Raw genomic sequence first — 20079 nt, 5'->3', positions numbered from 1 at the left:
TAGATTCCTTGTCGGGGAGGACTTGTGCATTATGATTTATGCATCATTTCGATTTCCTGTATTAGGTGTTAAGATGATTTGTTAAAGATATAACTGCTCCTTGAATCATGATGTGAGATTCTTGAAATATGTCGGATATCCTAGTTATTTAGTAGCTCCATAATTATGGTTTTTGTTATATGTATTATGTTGTTAGTTGTTTGGTACCATATGCTCACTGTATAATTGACTGTTAAACTTCGGGCCACATGAAAAATCCCACAACCCTTATGGACCAATTGAGACGTGGACTAAGACCTAGTGTGGGAAGATAACGCAAAGTGATATTTGCACTCGTTGGACTGAGCAAGGGCCCGTAACTCACGACCTCCCACTTACGTTAAGAGTTACCACAATCAAGTTCACCATTTTAGTCAACGACTTCTTGTTTGTTATTTTCATGTTCATCCATGGAAGCTATATATATCTAGATTTTGAATGCTAGATATATACTTGTTACGGGGCATTTCAAATTCAATAAAAAAAATCGTTACAACAATATGTAGTACATTAAGGGTTCTTTTGGTATAGGGCACATGCTATAAGATACGTTGTTTAGGTGTTTAGTGAAACTGAATATAGACATAAAGTAAGTATATGCTATCAATTTACTAATAGAACATTAAGTATTAACAATCTGTCATATTTAAGGAAGTATATAGACATAAAGATGCGACATAAGGCAACCCCAAGTTGCCTAATTATTTGAACGTGCACATCGATCACACGTGAAAATAAACCAATTGAAACAAAAAGAAGTCCATACAAACATGAAACAACAACAAATGATACATAATTAAAGAGATGCAAATTGAACATTAATTGTCAACATAGAACAACCAACATATAGAGATGTAGCTTCTTATGTGCATTGGAAGCCTGGAGGAACAGATTTTCCACAACCACTGACAATTGCACTAAGAGAAATCGGCACGTTCAAGTTAATCCCGAGCACATTCGCCTTAATTGCAGTGCAAAGACACAAAGCAGCTTCCAAGTCAGCCAACCCTTGAATCAAAGCACAACACTGGCTACTAGGTGGTGTTCCAACAATAACATTAACAACACCAAGTAGCTCCACACACGCTCCGAGTTTCAATGTGTCCTTAGGACAAGAAGCCGCCGGTGGAGCCGGAGGTGGCTTCGGCTTGTGCTTGCACGGATCACAAGCGGCGGAGAATGTGAAGAAGAAGAAGAAGAATAAATTGACGGCTAAAATTGCTGCAAAGAGCTTGTTGAAAGCCATATTGCTAGGTAATACTGAAGGATTAGGGACTCTAGAGAGTGTCTTTTATAAAAGAAATTTGTGAGATATGTGTGGTGAGAGTACTTTGATTGAGTGGAAGAGAGTGAAAATATAGTGATAATGTGACCCTTTTTGTAATCTTTTGATCCATATATATGGTATACAAGCATTGTACAGATTTGCTGTTTGGTTGGATAGTTTTTTACAGATACAAACATAGCCAGCCTGTGCTTAATCCAAAAGCATTAAAAACCAGTAGTGGCCTTAGAGGGGTCTATAGATGAAAGAGTGCAAGCAAGCTATACACCTTCTTAGCTTAAATAAGTTGAACAATGTAATGCCATTAGATAGGTTAGAGATTGTGAGAGTGTTTGATAATGAAACAGATTTGTCTGCTGGTTGTCCTGGATCGATGTTTTGTCCAGTATTGGGTCATTTTGTGACTGATTGAAAGCCAAGCAATTATTTGAGGCCCAGGATGTGAGTAGGATCACATGCTGATTGAAATGCATGGTCTGTGTCTTAGAAGGTGACTGAACGTCTTTTTTCTAGCTGTTTCAGATTGCAATCACTGGGAATCACCAATTCTGATTGAAATGCTAGATAGCACTTCAAACAAAGCATTGCTAGCAAAGATAAGGCTTTGACATCTAGTTCAAGAATTGACAGGGTATTAATTAATGTCTCAGATTTGGTAATGCTGATTTTGATTATGTACAATTCCACTATAACTGCTTAAAAACCAAATATTACACTTACACAACAGGACCTTCCGGATTGAGACTTCGGTAGATGTTTTTATACACCCTAATTAGGAGGGCCTCTGCTTTTTGCTTATTAAGGTTTGGTACATTGTCACTCTTACAAAATCCTTGCAAATCCTTGTAAGAGAGCTTACACAGGCTACCTCTCACAGAATAGGTAAAGTCAGTTTACGAATCCATCAGAATCAGACTCTGGAATAACTGGTTTAGTGGTTTATAGTAACAAAGCTTACACTTATCAAATATTCCCAGTGGAGCGCCATTGGTCCATTTGCTAGAGTTCGTAACAAGCATATCTTCCACTGTGTCAAATCCTTTAACAACGATGGAGATTCTAGAGTAAACAGCACCGGAAATGGTTTCGATATTGGTGTCATGAATTTGGTCACGTCGCCGTTGATGCACCATGCAGGCGGTGGCGGTGAAGCAGTTGGATTGGGAAGCAAAATCTGCTAGTCTTCCTGGAACTCATCGTGTCCAGCCATGGATTGGTAAGCGGCGACGGTAATACAGTGAACTGAGTTTGAGAGCGACGCGCCGACGACAAGGGTTTGCAAAGGATGAGGGTTGATTACATTAATGGGCTGGGAGTCGGGAGGGTTTGTGGGCTCAGTAATAACTTTTTATAGATTGGGCCTTGATATAGACTTGGGAAGGTTTTGGGGCCTAGTAATAACTTTTTTGAAGAGTAAGCCTTGACAAATATGTAAATTTGGAAAAAGAACAATTATCGGCCATTACTTATGGGTCGGCCTTGACATTTACGCGCTGGCGCTTTATAGCAAATTTCACTTTAATACAGATGCTTGATCGAAGATTTTGGAAGAGTAGTCATTGATCCGGCTACTGATAGAAGCTTCTCTCAACGATTGATCAGCGGAAATGACGATACTGTTCGCGCTGGTGGCTCGGGGATCGGTGGTGCTGGCGGAGTTCAGCGCGACGTCGACGAACGCCGGGACGATTTCTCGACAGATACTGGAGAAGATACCGGGGAACAACGACACACACGTCTCTTACTCTCAAGATCGGTACATCTTCCATGTCAAGCGTACCGATGGCCTCACCGTTCTCTGTATGGCCGACGATACAGCAGGAAGTATGATCTCTCTTCTCTATTTATTCGTTTCGTTCATTTGATTCGTGGTATTTTCTATTTAGATCGTAAGATTTGAAATTGCACGTGTAAGAGACAGAGAAGACGATGTTATGCTGTTTCGTTGAAAGTTAGGACATTGACTCGTGAGCTGTTAATTTCAGTCTATTTAGAATCGCAGGACTTTGAATATTGATAAATTTTGGGGTCGGCTACATGAATGAGTAAATCAACAAGAAGTGTAATTGTTTTCACAATTCAATCATATTTTCATAATTCCTATTGAATTTATATTTGTTTCACTACTTCAAAACATGTCTTTTTAGTTTTCCTCTTTGCTTTCTACTCTTTCCTATACAAATTCTCTTTATTCTCCTCACTTCAGAACCACTACCAACTTATGTTTCCCTTATTATATGTTTCTAGACTGTAAACTATAAATTTAAGTCTTAAGAATAGCTGCTTGAGTGATTATATTAGAGAACCGATTGTATGGGAAATACTTCTGGAAGTTATGCAGGGGCATCCTTTATTGCTGAATAGACGCCTTAGCTTTACATCCGTCCCAACTCCCAAGGTATTATTTGTAGCACATTCGTGGGGCAGGCTTGGATGCATAATGTGAATTATTACCGGTCAATTGAAACTTTACATTTTGTGTCACGAGACTTCAGATTCTGGGTGATTAAGAGATTCATTAAAATTATGTGCTTAACTTGTATCTGAAATAACTGTTGACTGTATCCTGGTGATTGGCATAATATACAGTACTTACAATGTTTTCTGCAGGGAGAATTCCTTTTGCATTGCTTGAAGATATTCATCAGAGATTTGTGAGGACTTATGGCCGTGCAGTCCATACAGCCCAAGCTTATGGAATGAATGATGAATTTTCAAGGGTGTTGAGCCAGCAAATGGAATACTACTCAAGTGATCCGAATGCAGATAGGATGAACAGACTAAAAGGTGAAATGAGTCAGGTGGGAAATTGTTTAAATTTGTACACAGCAATGCAATGTTCGGTGCTACAATGACTTTCTGAAAAAAATTCATTTTGTTTTCAATCCTGATTAGTCCAAACTTTTATCATCCAGTTGCGGAAGTTCTTAGCCCATTTTTCTATCCTCATGTTGATTTTATCACTCACCTCACCTACCACAATTGGATAAGTTTGTGCTATCAATCTCCCCTTCCTACTCTATTCCATCTCACCTCCTATAGGGACTCGCTAAAAGAGATCGACAGTTTAAGTTGGACCTTGTTTGTGTTTCTGCTTAAAACTTCTGATTTTTTTCATTAGGTTCGAAACGTCATGATAGAGAATATCGACAAAGTTTTAGAGAGGGGTGATCGCTTGGAGTTGTTGGTTGATAAGACTGCTAATATGCAAGGAAACACTCTCCGCTTCAGAAAGCAAGCTCGCCGTTTCAGAAGCACTGTATGGTGGAGAAATGTCAAGCTGACGTATGTTCTCTGGACTGAGGCTTAATTAATTATATTTGATTCATTGCAATAATGTTTTTTTTTTTTTGAAATCTTGTAGGAAAATTTATCCATCAAATTTTAAATTTTGCACTTTTTTGTAAAACAGTTGTCTTCCATGTAAATAGTATGGCTTTGTTCAATGTAAAGATCTTTTACTCTGCTTCACGTTGACAAAATGTCTCTCATCTTGCAGGATTGCACTGATTATCCTCCTCCTAGTGGTTGTTTATGTTGTACTAGCCTTTGTATGCCATGGAGTGACATTACCTACCTGTCTGAAATGAGGGTGAGTCATTGAATGTCTTGTGATTCTGATTCATTGTTTTCTTTTCTTTTGGGTGGATGAGATGTTCTGGTTTTGCTGATTCAAATTCCTTATTTCTATGCTTGTCCAATGTAAACTCTTAATTTTATGTATTTGTGGACTTGGCATGAGTGTGTCTCTTGGAGACGAAGTAACAAATGCTTTGGGTTGTTTGTCTCTTGGAGCTCTATTTTTCAATGGGTTAATATTGATGGAGGACTGCAATTTTGGGGGGTTTAAACTGTAAATTTTGGATCATTTCTGCTCCATTATTGATATGGATCATCAGGATTTTCTGTCTTAAAAGCGATGCAGAAATATTTGTGCTTTTACCACTGCTCCAACTTGCATGGGAGACAATTTGCGCACAGATTTTCTGTGTTGCTTGTGCAACCAAGAATACCTTGGTGAAGCTAAAAGAAACAGAAAGAACAATTATGTACTCTAAAGACTGGTTCTGATAACCAGCAATTTTTCACTTCATGTTTTTGCTTTTCAGATATAAAAGAGGGCTCAAGGAAAAGAGATTTATGCACACTTTAGTAAAAGTAGACTTTACTGTCTTAGGATTCGATTCTCATTTTTAAAGAGTCAAAAGATAATTGAGAATTTGGATGGATTGACAATGAACTTGGTTCTCTTGTTTCGTCTGTCATTTTCGTCCTTTGGGCTATGGATGAAAAGTACTCCCACGAAGTTTCCAGGAATAAAAGTGGATGGTCCTTCCAGGTAACCAGTAGCAATAGAAAGTAGTTGGCCATAAGTAAACAATGGACTGTATAATTTGCCTAATAATATCTGACTCTCTCTTAAAAACAGAAGCTGAGCTCTCAAAGCAGAGTACCAGAAGCAAATGGATCAATAATTAAGGACTCTTGATCAAATTGAGATAACCACAATGTAAGTGCTTGCACAATCATAACGGAAGGACAGACGCCCCAACTAACGAATGAAAATGAAAGAAGATATAGGGCAATTAGTGTAGTAAAATTTCAGACCCTTAGCATTTCCTGCTTATAGCTTACACTGGATTCATAATTTACAACGAGTTGTCCTCTGCAAGATTGAATTTGCTCAACAACTCCTCCAACTCTTGCAGCGCAATCCTATAATGTTCTTCAGTTTGTGCTCCCTTTTCCACAACAGAAATGGCACGTTTATACAAACGATTAATCCAATAAACTGGGTTATTCACATCAATATTGCCAAAACCATTATCCTGCGGGGACCTGCACTTAAAATCCTTGCTCCACCTGTGCAGAATGTAGCGAGAAGGAATTTCATCCACCCCATTATAATTAAGAACATTTAGCGCATGCCGGCAAAGATAACCTCTGTAGTTGAACAAACTGCAAATGCATCTGATATCAACTTGATTTGTCTCATAGAGAACTTCATATTGCCTAACCTTCTTCTCGCTTCCCTCAACTTCAACACGTTCCTTCACTATGTAAGTTACAATTGGGCCATTAACACTCACCTGCCTCGTGTTGAAGCAAGAATACATCCCCTCAACCTCAGACTGAAACCTCCTAAAAATTTCTTTTGTATAAACCTTAGAGAGCTGCACCTCAAAATTACATCTCGTTTTCAATTCAAACCTTGAGGTTCTTGACTCCAGATCTGCCATGGCTTCTTTATGGTGCCTTCTTTGCAGGGCCAGATCATACTTATCAACAAATTCTTTAAAGGATGTGTGTTTATGTACATAACCATCAAAAAATGCATTTAAGCCCTCACTTTCTTGGATAGGGATCATCCCAGCAAAAAATATATCCTTTAAATAAACAGGAACCCACCGTTGCCGTTCTTCATACAAAGCTTGGAGCCATGTATTATTACCAAGTCCATGTTGCTTTATCATATCAGCCCAAGAAGTTTCAAACTCAGATATCTTCAAGGAATTATAGACAGCTTCGTTTAATTGTTGTTTGATTGCTTCATATCCTTTCAGTCCTCCTAACCTCTCTGGAACTCTCTGCATGATATACCATGCACAATAACAATGCCGGGCTTTGGGGAAAACCTCAGAAACTGCATTTTGCAAGGGGTATGACTGGTCAGTAACTATAACTTGAGGAGGGGGACCAATCATGCAACTAAGCCATGCCCTGAAAACCCAAATAAAGTAGTCAACTGACTCATGTCCAACAAAAGCACAACCCAGCAACACTGGCTGTCTATGATGGTTCACACCAACAAAGGAAATCAGCGGGATTTCATATTTGTTTGCCAAGCATGTTGTTTCAATTGCAACTGTGTCACAAAAATATGCATAAGAAGCCCTAGACCTAGCATCAGCCCAGAATATATTCCTCAGATGCCCATCATCATCAAGATCCATTAAGTAGAAGAAAGTTGGATTTATCAACTTCATGCGGCAACAATAGTTATAAATTGCATATACATCTCCTTCTTTGAGTTCCAAATGCCTGGACCGATCAACATGATTCGCACCAACTACTTGCTCAGCATTGCAGTATTCATTACATCCACTACCCACAATAGCTGTCCGGTACAGCTTAATGGTATGTACTTCTTTAACAGGCTCTAGTGGTGGTTGTGCTTTTCTGGCAGCAAGAATCATCTTTTTATGTGATTTGTAAAACCGTTTGATTTGGGGACTCACGGGATGGTTATGCTGAAGCTCAACTTCAACAATTCTCCACCTTTTAGAGTCTATAAGCTTGATGACTATCATTGCAGGACAACCAGTTCTCGTTTCTGGTTTTGGTCTATTTGCTTCACTCTTTTTCTTGAAACCTGCACTACTGCAGCTAAGCTTTGCTCTATACCGCTCCTTCCTCTTTGATCTAAACCAAGAGTTGCTTACTCTGATGCCAAACCCCTGTTCCTTGGCATACATATTGTAAGAATCATAAGCTTCATCGAAAGAATCAAACTCCAAACCCACAGTAGGTGGCAGGGATTCCTTCCGCAAATGTGATTCCCCAGTTTCATCATACTGCTCCACTGTGATACTGTCACCCTCAAAATCAAATTCATCATCTTCTCCGAACACTGGCTCCCTATTGACACAAACTTCTTCCATCTGGAGCAATGAAAAAGGAAAATGTCACCATAAATTTCAATGATAAACACGATATAATCAAGGTAAAACAAAACCAAGATTACTCATATATCAAGTTCCATAGAAAATAAAGACCATTGAAGTCTACCGGAACAGGAGTTTCCATTCAATACAGGGATAATCCAATCCCGCACTGAATATGAAATGAATAGTTTCTATACTAAAGATGACCGACTTTACTTGTAGCATTGTTAAGCCCCTGACTGAAGTTTTAATTACATTATATCCAGCAATAAAGCTTCACAAATATGAAAATCACGTCCAAAGTTTCCCTCTATAGGGTACTTATCTGGTCAAGTAAACTAAAATATCAATATTCTCCGCTAGATATTTGAAATTTTGGGGCATTTTCTTCCAATTTTGCTTAGCATTCGCCACTAGTACTCAGCCATAAAGGATATCAGTATATCATACATAAGGCTACGTTCTCACTGTCTTGAATGCATAATTGAGTAACTAAATTTGTCAAAATCACCAAATTTGAGCTTCAGTTCCTTACATACACAAGTGGTAAGCAGATCACAAACCTAACCAGAAGAATCTCGTACCATCAACGGGCGTCGGGAATTTGGCAGTCGAGCAAGCTATGGAGTGAGAAAACGATAAATCAGAGTCTGGTAGCGTATGACCTCGGATTCTCCTTCTTCTACTTCGATGAACCATTTTTGACATTGTGTACGATATTCATGATGCTTAGAGTGCGATTCTGCACTATATGGTGGCGATTCTGCTATCGGAACTCGGCGAGGAGGGAAACGGCGGTTAGATTTAGGGCTGAGTCAGGACCCCGAGTTGGCGCCGAAGGGAAAGTGCGAGTCACGCCGGGGCTTACAGAGGTTTCATGGATCTATCTAATGGAGAGACTGACACGTGGGGTTCATGGTGTTTTACCGGGAAACTATTCTTTTCCACCATATATAATAGTATTTTTCTTCCTTTTTTTTTGGCTTTTAGTTTTTGAATTCTAAATTTTTTGGTTTGACTATTATTATTGATCCTATAGCACTACATTAACATTTTCTCTCCATAAAAATATCTCAAAATGAATAATTATTTTTCAAGGTCAGATATAATGTAAACGTTTGGGAGTGTTGTGAGATGAGATGAGACGAGGTGTTGCGAGATAAAAAATTGTGGTGGTGTGAGGTGAGTTGTGTTGATAAAAAACATTTGACGTGTCACAAAAAACTATGGTGTTGTGAGGTGAGATGCACATAAACACAATGTAAACACACTGTCAAACCTCCACATTCATTACTATCAAACAAAGTACAAGACATAAAAAAAAAAAAAATGTACAATAGATCCCACTTATATAAGTGTCTCAGCCATCTCAATGGTTGTGACATGCTAACTCTCATCTCTCTCAACCATGGTTCCTTGCCTGCGTACAATCCCCGCCACAACCTAGCGAACCAATCCTCTCCCATACGCCACAGTCTCCTCATCTCTCTCTACTCAAACGAACTCATCCATCTCAACCCAGGGTGTGCGACGACTCCAACTCCTCCTCTCTCAACTCGGATGGCTTATCGAAAAGTTTGGTCGAAGTACCGACTTTCGGCCCAACGTATCAAAAGGTTTGGTCGAAACCCACATGGAATCGCATCATCCTGCCTTGTTATCGACCTTTGATGGAAGATCAGAAGGTTTGATAGATTCTGTGCTAATGGAATCTCAACAGGATCGTTTTTCCGCATCTCATCTCATTGAACCAAGGACTCGGCCATAGTGTTGTTGAAGATAAAGGACAAGTTTGTGATTTCTTTATGTATTTTGGCAAAAAATCTTTGTACAGGAGAAAGTTCTGTGATTTCTTTATTTATTTTTCCTGATTTTTACTAAATTATGGAAAGTAAATATGCATGAGATTGTTGGAAGATGTTTTTTATAGACTGCAATTGCAGGAAAAACTTATGATATGAAGTGAGATTTTAATGGATTTTTTGTTGGGGAATTCTGATATGCAATATAGTGGTAGTTTATGGGAGTCAAAGTCTGTTAAACAAAATTTTAAAACGTTTTAACTTTTAAAATACAAATACATGTTAGATTTTTAAAAAAATTACATATTTAGAATCATAGCATAAAACTCTTTATAACAATATCCATTGTTGATGAGTTTTATCCAATAAATCTTAGTTGAATTGTTTTTTTCAATGGAATATCGGGTAAATCTTAATTCTATTGTTTTTTCAATGAAATTTCAAAACACAATGGATTCAGAATTAAAACAATGAATTTTATAATGTACTTTAAAAAATAATGAAATTTATATTAAAACAATGAACTTGAACAATGAATTTTGGGATAAAAGAGTTAAATAAAGTTATTTCATTTATTAAATCAATTGAATAAATCTATTGGGTTTTCATAGACTATCAAACTAATGAGTTACACGTCATTTTCATTATAAAAAAACTTACGATATGAAGTAAGATTGCAGGAAAGAGAGAATGAGAAATAGTCTGGTTGGTTAGATTGTCTGCCTAGTACTTTGAGGTCTAGGGTTCTATTCTCACCAGAGAGTTTGAGATTTAGATAGTTTTTCATTCGTTGTGATGACCTTCATGCCTATCAGGTATGGTTTAACGTGGAAAGATAAATTTTTTGGTGAAGTATACAAGGAACTATGTTGCGGACTGTGCGCAAGAAAGGAACAAAGGCAGAGAGATGATAGTTGAAATGGATTAAGTGGGACCTATTTCGTATTACATGTCAGCGTGTCACATAAAACACTGGGATGACTTGGGACACTTATAATTGGGATGTCTAGCATTATTGAAAAATGTAACCCCAAAAAAGAAATTCCACTCCCAATCTATGAATTAAGTACAATCCAAGCCAAAAACCCATAACAGTGTTTGAAAACATAACTACCGCTTTTGCAAAACTAACCAGAATACTAGACGAACAACATGAAAGAAAAGACATAAAATTGGAGTTCGAATCGAAAGCACCGATTGGTAGAAGAGTCATACATTGAAACCTGTGGTTGTCTCTATGCAACGAAGGAAATGAGAGAAGTTCATTATCAACCTTTGTCGAATTTGCTTATGGTTCTAGTTAGATCGAGATTAACGATTATTTGCCAAATGATTCTTAATAATATGCAATTCTTTTTCTTTTTTAAAAATCACAGTACTTTACTATAAAAGGGCTACACTTATTTATTTATTTATTGTGTTCTTGAGGGCCCCAAGGTGAATATCAAACCTAAAATTGAGTGTGTTTAAAAAATATTCAATTGACGTAGTCACTACATCAAGACTCCACACTCATCTATCTCATCAAATGTTGGACACAAGAAATCCTCTTCCCCTTATTTTTCTCCTTTCCCAAATTAGGCACCATAGAGATCAAATCACCTACTCTATTGTCCATACCCAAAAATTTTAAAAAAAATTAAAATCACTTGTCCATATTTGATAGAAAGTTAATTAGCTACACCCTGCCTATCGTAAGTCCCCATATAGCCACCATACATCATATGACATCTGGATCTTTCCAAATAATCTAAACCATAGACCACACGACCTGGAACTCGAATTATAATCAGACGGTCAGGATATTCCAATCGAACAATTATTTTTTCCATGCTGACGTGGTTCTATTGATTCATAGGTCCCCAACCCGCACGTGGACTCGCTTGATCATTACTTTATCGTAGAGTCCGCCAATCTTACAACTCTACTCCTGTCTGCACTCGACCGCCACCCCAAGAAACCCTTGAAGGAAAAAAAAAAAAAAAAAGAAAGGAAAGAGGCGCAATTTAACTATCGTGCGCCGCTGTGTCCAAAAGCCTCCTCCTCCTCGTACATTATCACCCACACGGCACCCTATTCTCTTTCTCTCTCCGGAATTATAAAGATTTTGATCGAAGGAAACTATATATACAATAACTAGCAAGAAGAACTGAAGGACATATAGGTGGGAGAGAGACTGAAAACGAGAACCAAACACCACTTCCTATCAACGCAATGAAGTATACTTTATCTGAGGCAGTCTCATCCTCGTCGTCTTCTGCACCCGTTTTATCCAACCAATCCCCTCCAGCCACATCGTCATCGTCGACAGTCTCCGTTGATGACCTGGCAACTTCCGTTGGGTCCAGGGACGGGAGTGGTGGCGCGGCAGAAACCGTGACTATCGATCGGCGCGGCGAGTTCTCCGCCGTGTGTCGATGGACGGTTCACAATTTTCCAAGAATCAAAGCTAGGGCACTGTGGAGTAAGTACTTCGAGGTTGGCGGCTATGATTGCCGGCTCCTTGTTTACCCTAAAGGAGACTTGCAGGCACTGCCGGGCTACATATCTATCTATCTCCAAATCATGGACCCTCGCGGCACCTCCTCCTCTAAATGGGACTGCTTCGCCAGCTACCGTTTGGCAATCGTGAACCTAAACAACGATTCCAAGTCCATTCATCGAGATTCGTGGCACCGATTTTCAAGCAAGAAGAAATCTCACGGTTGGTGCGATTTCACACCTTCCTCTACTGTGTTCGATTCCAAATTAGGTTATTTATTTAATAACGATTCTGTTCTAATAACCGCCGATATTTTAATCCTAAACGAATCCGTGAATTTCACTCGAGATAATAATGACGTACAATCTGCTTCCTCATCGATGATTTCCTCGTCCGTGGTGACCGGTCCTGTGTCTGATGTTTCGAGTGGCAAGTTCACTTGGAAGGTACATAATTTTAGCTTGTTTAAAGAGATGATAAAAACACAAAAGATAATGAGCCCAGTGTTCCCTGCTGGCGAGTGTAATTTGAGGATAAGTGTGTACCAGAGTTCAGTGAATGGGCAAGAGCATTTGTCAATGTGTTTGGAGAGTAAAGACACTGAGAAAAATATTGTGTCAGATAGGAGTTGTTGGTGTTTGTTTAGAATGTCGGTCTTGAATCAGAAGCTTGGGTCCAACCACATGCACAGGGACTCCTATGGAAGGTTTGCCGCTGATAATAAGAGTGGGGACAACACTAGTTTGGGTTGGAATGATTATATGAAGATGACGGATTTTGTAGGGCCAGATTCAGGGTTTTTGGTGGATGACACTGCTGTGTTTAGCAGTTCTTTTCATGTGCTCAAGGAGTTCAGTAGCTTTTCGAAGAATGGAGGGTTGATTGGTGGGAGGAGTGGGAGTGGGGCAAGGAAGTCTGACGTGCACATGGGGAAGTTTACATGGAGGATTGAGTATTTCACTAGGTTGAAGGATCTTCTGAAGAAGAGGAAGATTACCGGCCTCTGCATCAAGAGCAGGAGGTTCCAAATTGGAAACCGAGATTGTCGTCTCATTGTTTATCCCCGAGGTATGCAAAAGAGCAGTTTCCTTTATTTGACATATATTGTCCATTTTGGCTAGTTATTACTTATTACCCATATTCTGTTGATTTTAATGGTTAACTTTCATGGTAAATATCACAGAATGCGGCAGCATCTTTGAATAAACAAGCACTGCTTTTACATTGTCTTGATCGATGGATTTTATCTTGGAAGGTTTCACAATGATTTTTCCTCTCGAATATATTTAAGCCAGATTATTGGTTATTTATGGTAGTGACACCATGAAAACTTTCCCCTCATACATGGTATGAAACTTGTTACTAAGCAATATGTTATTGTTGACACTTCAATCCTTGTGGTTAAAGTAGACCCTGAATGTAACTTGATTAGGTTGTGCTTAGGATAGTTTAACTGATAACAAATCTATATATGCATATGCTCAATGAACCTTCGTGACATCATGGCTTGTTATTGTACTCGATTCCCGGTCTTCAAAATATTTCAGCTTGCTGTTTATTTGTCTTTCTCCCCTACATATGGCTTCTAATTAGTACTGTGTTTCTGCTTGAGATCTCTTGAGCTGGATTGGGTGTTGATTATGTTGGCATACAGAGTTAACTGATGATTCACATATGGTTGATGGTACCAGGACAGTCTCAGCCTCCGTGCCATCTTTCTGTGTTCCTCGAAGTTACAGATTCGCGTAATAATTCCAGTGATTGGAGCTGTTTTGTGAGTCATCGATTGTCAGTTGTAAACCAAAGGATGGAGGAGAAGTCTGTCACAAAGGAATCTCAGAATCGCTACTCTAAAGCTGCAAAGGATTGGGGATGGCGTGAATTTGTGACGCTTACCAGTCTGTTCAATCAAGATTCCGGGTTTCTAGTTCAAGACACTGTTGTATTTTCTGCAGAGGTTCTTATTTTAAAAGAAACTTCCATAATGGAGGACTTTACCGATCAAGTTGCCGAGTCTAACCCTCTTGGTTCCCACACTGATACGGTTGGCAAACGAAGCTCATTTACGTGGAAGGTGGAGAACTTCTTGTCCTTCAAGGAAATAATGGAAACCCGGAAAATTTTTAGTAGGTTTTTTCAGGCAGGTGGATGCGAGCTTCGGATTGGTGGGTGGTTTCTTTTTCCTGACTCTACAAGCTGAAAATGTTGCTCTAATCGTCTGCCTTTCTTTATTCAACTGAAAGATTACTTTCTTAATGTCTCAGGTGTTTATGAGTCCTTCGACACCATTTGTATTTACCTGGAGAGTGATCAGTCGGTTGGAAGTGATCCAGATAAAAACTTCTGGGTTAGATACAGGATGGCTGTGATGAACCAAAAAGACCAAGCCAAGACTGCTTGGAAGGAATCTTCAATATGTACAAAGACATGGAATAATTCTGTTTTGCAATTTATGAAGGTCTCAGATATGTTGGAAGCAGATGCAGGGTTCGTTGTTCGTGACACTGTTGTTTTTGTTTGTGAAATATTGGATTGCTGCCCTTGGTTTGAGTTTTCTGATTTAGAGGTGAGTACTTTTGTATCTTCTTACAGTTATAGGTAGTTCCTTGCCAATCAAATATATTGGGAACATTTTTACGAGTTTTGGAATTGTCTATGCCATCTCATATTACTTTTTCTTTTCTTTTTTATTTTCTATCCGGATTGTAAGTTTTTTGTTATTTACTACACCAATATCAATATTCTTGTGGTAGAATGAAAATCTTAAATTCTGCTAGTCCTTAACACTGTCGCTGTTGTTCCACATACATTGTGTTCTGGTGTTATGTAAGTTGCTTAATTCATCTTCATGTTTGTTTATGTTCAGGCGTTCCTTGAACTCTTCGGATATCCCACATTATTAATTATACAATTCAACTTTTAAATTTAGCAAATACATTTGAATTTCCTTGCTTGCTTATCTGTGTTCTTTTGCTTTGCTAATTAGAAGTAGAATCTTGGTTTTGTTTCTCCTTCCTTTATTATGAGGTTAGCGTATGTCCCTATTCATGTGTTTCTCCCCTTTGTTAGGTTTTGGCATCTGAGGATGATCAAGATGCTTTAACAACTGATCCAGATGAACTCATAGATTCTGAAGACAGTGAGGGAATAAGTGGTGATGAGGAAGATATCTTTGGAAACCTTCTTTCTAGGGCTGGTTTTCACCTCACATATGGAGAGAATCCTTCACAGCCTCTGGTCACTTTAAGAGAAAAGCTCTTAATGGACGCTGGGGCCATTGCTGGTTTTTTGACTGGATTACGTGTTTACCTAGATGACCCTGCCAAAGTAAAGCGCTTGCTTCTTCCAACCAAGCTATCTAGTAATAACGATGGAAAGAAGGTGACGAAGCTCAATGAATCTTCCCCCAGCTTGATGAATTTGCTGATGGGAGTTAAAGTGTTGCAGCAGGCAATTATTGATCTGCTTTTGGATATAATGGTTGAATGCTGCCAACCTTCAGAAGGAACTTCAAATGATGAGTCTTGTGATGCAAACTCAAAAACGTCCTTTCATGGCAATGGTGCTGCCAGTCAGCCAGAATCTAATAGGGAAAATGGAACAGCAGAGTCTGCAGAGTTTCCTGTATTTGAAAGATTGGATTCTAGCATAGTTGACGCTAGCAATACATCTGCCGTACAAAGCTCTGATGTGGACGGAGTTGATGGGCCTCAAAAAGCTGTTTCTGGACAGCCAATTTGTCCACCAGTGCCATCTGCTTCTGGTTCTTCAGAAACTTCTTCCCTTCGCTCCAAGGTATGATCTCTTATTGTCTTATTGCACACATGGTGAAGTTTCTCACTTGTTCTTTCATTTCAACTATGCGAACTAATTGATTTTTCCAGACCAAGTGGCCAGAGCAATCTGAGGAGCTCTTGGGGTTAATTGTAAACTCGCTGAGGGTACTTGATGGAGCAGTTCCACAAGGGTGTCCTGGGCCAAGACGCCGGCCCCAGTCTGCCCAGAAGATTGCTCTGGTACTGGACAAAGCTCCTAAGAATCTGCAGCTAGACCTGGTTGCTTTGGTTCCAAAATTGGTTGAGCATTCTGAACATCCATTGGCTGCATATGCGCTTCTAGAACGACTTCAGCATCTGGATGCGGAGCCATCACTGCGGCTACCTGTAAGTTAGTCCCCTTGTAATCTTTAATTTCTATAAAAGGTTATTGAGTTATTGGTCTTTTTACTGTGTGCTTCTAGACTACTCTCCAGAATAGTAGGAAAGTTTTTAGTACTTGTATTTTCATGAGTTAATCTTGTTTGCATGTAATATTCTCTCAACGTAATTTACTGCTTCATTCTTTTTGTAATTTTGATTTTCTGTTTTTCAGGTTTTTGGTGCTCTCACTCAGCTTGAATGCGGCAGTGATGTTTGGGAACGAGTGTTATTTCAATCTTTTGAGCTTTTGGCCGATGCAAACGATGAACCTCTTGCAGCGACCATAGACTTCATATTCAAAGCTGGATCCCAGTGTCAACATCTCCCTGAAGCAGTATGCCTCTCCCATTCTTTATACTCTACTTACATGACCTAATTTATGGTATACAATTGTTATCTTTGTTCTCTGTTGTAGGTTAGGTCTGTCCGTGTTAGGCTGAAAAGTCTGGGTCCTGAGGTGTCGCCTTGTGTCCTTGATGTTATGAGCAAAATTGTAAATAGCTGGGGAGATGTTGCTGAAATGATACTCAGTGATATTGATTCTGATGTTGATAATTGCTCAACCTCACCTTGTGGCCTCTTTTTATTTGGTGAAAATGGACATACTACTGAAAGGTTGCATGTGGTGGATGAGCAGGCTATGTGTGTGAGTCAGCATTTTTCTGATACCTACATCCTTATTGAGATGTTATCTATACCTTGTCTTGCTGTCGAAGCTTCTGAAACGTTTGAGAGAGCCATAGCTCATGGTGCCATTGTGCCTCAATCTGTAGCAATGGTCTTGGAGAGGCGCCTTGCTCAAAAAATGAATTTTAATTCGAGGTTTGTTGCGGAAAATTTCCAGGACCCAGATGCGGTGGGAGAGGGAGAAGTCAGTGAAAAGTTGAGAGTCCAACCAGATGATTTTACGTCTGTTCTTGGTCTTGCTGAGACATTGGCCTACTCTGGAGACCTTAATGTTAAGGGTTTCGCAAAGACACTTTACACGTTGCTGTTTAAATGGCATGCTGATGAATCTTATAGAGGGAAAATGCTGAAGAGGCTTGTTGATCGTGCTACCAGTAATACCGATACAAGTCGTGATGGAGATGTGGATTTGGATATATTGTCTCTTTTAATGTACGAGGACCAGGAGATTGTGAAACCTGTTCTTAGTATGATGAGGGAAGTAGCTGAGCTTGCAAATGTTGATCGGGCAGCTCTTTGGCACCAGTTATGCGCGAGTGAAGATGAAATCATTCGAATGCGTGAAGAGAGGAAGTCAGAAGTTTCCAATATGGTTAGAGAAAAAAAGTTGTTATCCCAAAAGTTAAGCGAATCAGAGGCCGCTAACAGTCGCCTCAAGGTATTTGGGAAGAGATTAATGACTAATATAATGTATTAACTTCTTCACATTTGCTATTTTCTTGGGTCATTTTATTAGTACTAAATATATAAAATGGCAGGCAGAAATGAAAGCCGAGATGGACCGCTTCGCTCGAGAGAAGAAGGATCTTTCTGAGCAAATTCTAGAAGTTGAGAGTCAACTTGAGTGGCTCCGGTCCGAGCGAGATGATGAGATTGCAAAGCTTACTGCAGAGAAGAAAGCACTTCAGGATCGTCTTCACGATGCTGAAACACAGCTTTCTCAACTAAAGTCCCGTAAACGGGATGAACTTAAGGTAGAGAACTGCTATATTCACCTTGATCCTTTTGCGTTGTTATGCTAGGGTAAAATGATTATTAAAAAGTAAATTCTAGGAGAAATTATATATTGCAAAGGATTCAGGTAGTATGCTGTCTGGAATGCATTGCCATTCACGATTTTGCCTTTGAGTTGGGTGGTGGAGGTGTTTATTATATGTGGAATATTGTTGCATCTGTTCTATCTTTGGAAAATACTACTAAACTGATTCATGTTCTGATGACAATATATGAATGTGACAGAAAGTATTGAAGGAGAAAAATGCTCTAGCCGAAAGGTTAAAGGGTGCTGAAGCTGCTCGGAAAAGATTTGATGAAGAATTGAAACGATATGCCACAGAGAATGTCACTCGGGAGGAAATCCGTCAGTCCCTGGAAGATGAAGTTCAACGATTGACACAGACAGTTGGTCAAACTGAAGGAGAAAAGAGGGAGAAAGAAGAGCAGGTTGCTCAGTGTGAGGCATATATTGATGGGATGGAATCACAATTACAGGCCTGCCAGGTTTCTACTCTGAACATGGTTTATGTATTTTTCCATTTTCTTTCATCATTTTCGGTGCCACTGTCCCCCGTCTTCTGCTTGGTGCATTTTTGTTTTGGATTCCATTTATAAAGATGCTTTCAATGAACAGTTGTGTAGTTTTCTTCTAGAATGGAATCCATTAGAGACAACCTTCAATTTGCTAGTCTGAGCTGTCTGATATGCTGGTCGTGTTCTGTCAGTTGATGTGAACCCTTTTTCAAACCTTAATTGCCTCATAAATCTCATTTGGTAGATAGTTTTAGCGGTATTTAGTGAATCTATGGAGGTGCACCTGAACCTCACAAAGTGACATATTTTAATCCGTCAACTTTCTCTGGCTTTCTCTCTTCAACTTTTGGTTCTCCCATTCTTGTAACAGTATCCTTGAGGTCATTTGTTTGACCTCTTTGTAATTTTCAAAGCACCTTCTTGGTGCCTGTTCAATAAAATTCTTTTCCATTAAAAAAAAACTTGAGCATGATTATAGACTCAGCTCATTAGTAATGTTACCCTTAAGACCCACCCTGTTCTGTGGGGTTTTTTTTTTTTTTCCCTCCCTCTCGTGTTTGCATATATTTGTAATGTCCTGTTATTGATTTTAAGTGGCACTTGGATTTATGTCCCCTGTTTTTCCTTTGCAGCAATATATTCACACCCTTGAAGCTTCACTGGAAGAAGAGATGTCACGGCATGCCCCTCTTTACGGTGCTGGTTTGGAAGCCCTGTCAATGAAAGAACTGGAGACACTTTCTCGTATACATGAGGAAGGCCTTAGGCAGATTCATGCCCTTCAACAGCACAGGGGGAGTTCCGCTGCTAGTACTCTTGTAAGTCCCCACGCACATCCACACAATCATGGGTTATATGCTACTGCACCGCCTCCAATGGCTGTTGGATTGCCTCCTCCACTCATCCCCAATGGTGTTGGGATCCACAGCAATGGACATGTGAATGGTGCAGTTGGACCCTGGTTCAACCACACTTGAATTCTGCAGTAGTTTAGTTTTTTCATATGCTATTGCTGGCGTTTGTTTACGTTAAGTGCTGTATAGCATCTCAATATTAAGAGATGTTGTTGAGGTATCTTTTGGCATTTGGACTGATAGGACTGTTGGAACACTTCGTGGGGAGTGAAGTTGGAATAGATGGTGCCCCGTTTTAGGTAATTGACTGTGAGGGAGTGAATCCGATAGACAACTAACAGGTGTAAGTGCCATACATACCTGCTTCTTCATAAGTTTAATATAAGACTATATAGACCTACTGAAAGTTTTGTGAAACAGTCTGCCTCCTTTCTCATAACCTTTAATCGGTTATTTTCTCAAAGCCAGTCTATGGTCCGAGGAAGTGCCATATTAAGCTTCCTGTTGCTTTACCATGAATGCTGAAATTAGTTATT

At 39.3% G+C, this 20079-nt stretch overlaps 4 protein-coding genes across 6 annotated transcripts; 2 read left to right on the top strand and 2 right to left on the bottom strand.

Moving 5' to 3' along the window:
* Nucleotides 1-668: 668 nt before the first annotated feature.
* LOC119997851 (14 kDa proline-rich protein DC2.15-like) lies at nucleotides 669-1363 on the bottom strand. The gene has a single exon (XM_038845053.1). It carries the CDS (start codon nucleotides 1283-1285, stop codon nucleotides 902-904), a length of 384 nt encoding a protein of 127 aa, XP_038700981.1. The 5' UTR covers nucleotides 1286-1363; the 3' UTR covers nucleotides 669-901.
* Nucleotides 1364-2781: 1418 nt separating this feature from the next.
* Nucleotides 2782-5182, top strand: LOC119997163 (vesicle-associated membrane protein 711-like). The gene is made up of 4 exons (XM_038844004.1): nucleotides 2782-3148; nucleotides 3935-4125; nucleotides 4446-4609; nucleotides 4824-5182. Exons 1-4 carry the CDS (start codon nucleotides 2932-2934, stop codon nucleotides 4912-4914), a joined length of 663 nt encoding a protein of 220 aa, XP_038699932.1. The 5' UTR covers nucleotides 2782-2931; the 3' UTR covers nucleotides 4915-5182.
* A 606-nt stretch (nucleotides 5183-5788) lies between these two features.
* On the bottom strand, nucleotides 5789-8902 carry LOC119997162 (protein FAR1-RELATED SEQUENCE 6-like). Of its 3 annotated transcripts, none has more exons than XM_038844003.1 (2): nucleotides 8525-8902; nucleotides 5789-7986 (listed from the first exon to the last, which is right to left on the bottom strand). In XM_038844003.1, exon 2 carries the CDS (start codon nucleotides 7984-7986, stop codon nucleotides 5974-5976), a length of 2013 nt encoding a protein of 670 aa, XP_038699931.1. In that variant the 5' UTR covers nucleotides 8525-8902; the 3' UTR covers nucleotides 5789-5973. The 3 variants fall into 3 exon arrangements, with proteins under 3 accessions (XP_038699931.1, XP_038699930.1, XP_038699929.1); XM_038844002.1 differs by having other exon boundaries at nucleotides 8553-8902; XM_038844001.1 differs by having other exon boundaries at nucleotides 8574-8902.
* A 3103-nt stretch (nucleotides 8903-12005) lies between these two features.
* On the top strand, nucleotides 12006-19960 carry LOC119996638. Its single transcript, XM_038843338.1, has 10 exons — nucleotides 12006-13341; nucleotides 13965-14438; nucleotides 14538-14839; nucleotides 15343-16068; nucleotides 16158-16436; nucleotides 16645-16806; nucleotides 16888-17817; nucleotides 17918-18133; nucleotides 18399-18659; nucleotides 19322-19960. Exons 1-10 carry the CDS (start codon nucleotides 12006-12008, stop codon nucleotides 19664-19666), a joined length of 5031 nt encoding a protein of 1676 aa, XP_038699266.1. The 3' UTR covers nucleotides 19667-19960.
* The last annotated feature ends 119 nt before the right edge of the window (nucleotides 19961-20079 follow it).

This window comes from Tripterygium wilfordii, chromosome 4, assembly GCF_013401445.1.
Source record: "Tripterygium wilfordii isolate XIE 37 chromosome 4, ASM1340144v1, whole genome shotgun sequence".
Classification (NCBI taxonomy): domain Eukaryota; kingdom Viridiplantae; phylum Streptophyta; class Magnoliopsida; order Celastrales; family Celastraceae; genus Tripterygium; species Tripterygium wilfordii.
Note: the sequence above shows the minus strand (reverse complement) of the source record. Positions and strands in the feature narration are given on the sequence as shown.

Coding starts and splice junctions, on each gene's coding strand:
- LOC119997851 (XM_038845053.1), bottom strand. CDS start 1,285: ATGGCTTTCAACAAGCTCTTTGCAGCAATTTTAGCCGTCAATTTATTC.
- LOC119997163 (XM_038844004.1), top strand. CDS start 2,932: ATGACGATACTGTTCGCGCTGGTGGCTCGGGGATCGGTGGTGCTGGCG. Junction 4,126..4,445: donor TAAAAGGTGAAATGAGTCAG/GTGGGAAATTGT, acceptor TTTTTTCATTAG/GTTCGAAACGTCATGATAGA. Junction 4,610..4,823: donor TGGAGAAATGTCAAGCTGAC/GTATGTTCTCTG, acceptor CTCATCTTGCAG/GATTGCACTGATTATCCTCC.
- LOC119996638 (XM_038843338.1), top strand. CDS start 12,006: ATGAAGTATACTTTATCTGAGGCAGTCTCATCCTCGTCGTCTTCTGCA. Junction 16,437..16,644: donor AGCCATCACTGCGGCTACCT/GTAAGTTAGTCC, acceptor TCTGTTTTTCAG/GTTTTTGGTGCTCTCACTCA. Junction 16,807..16,887: donor GTCAACATCTCCCTGAAGCA/GTATGCCTCTCC, acceptor TCTCTGTTGTAG/GTTAGGTCTGTCCGTGTTAG.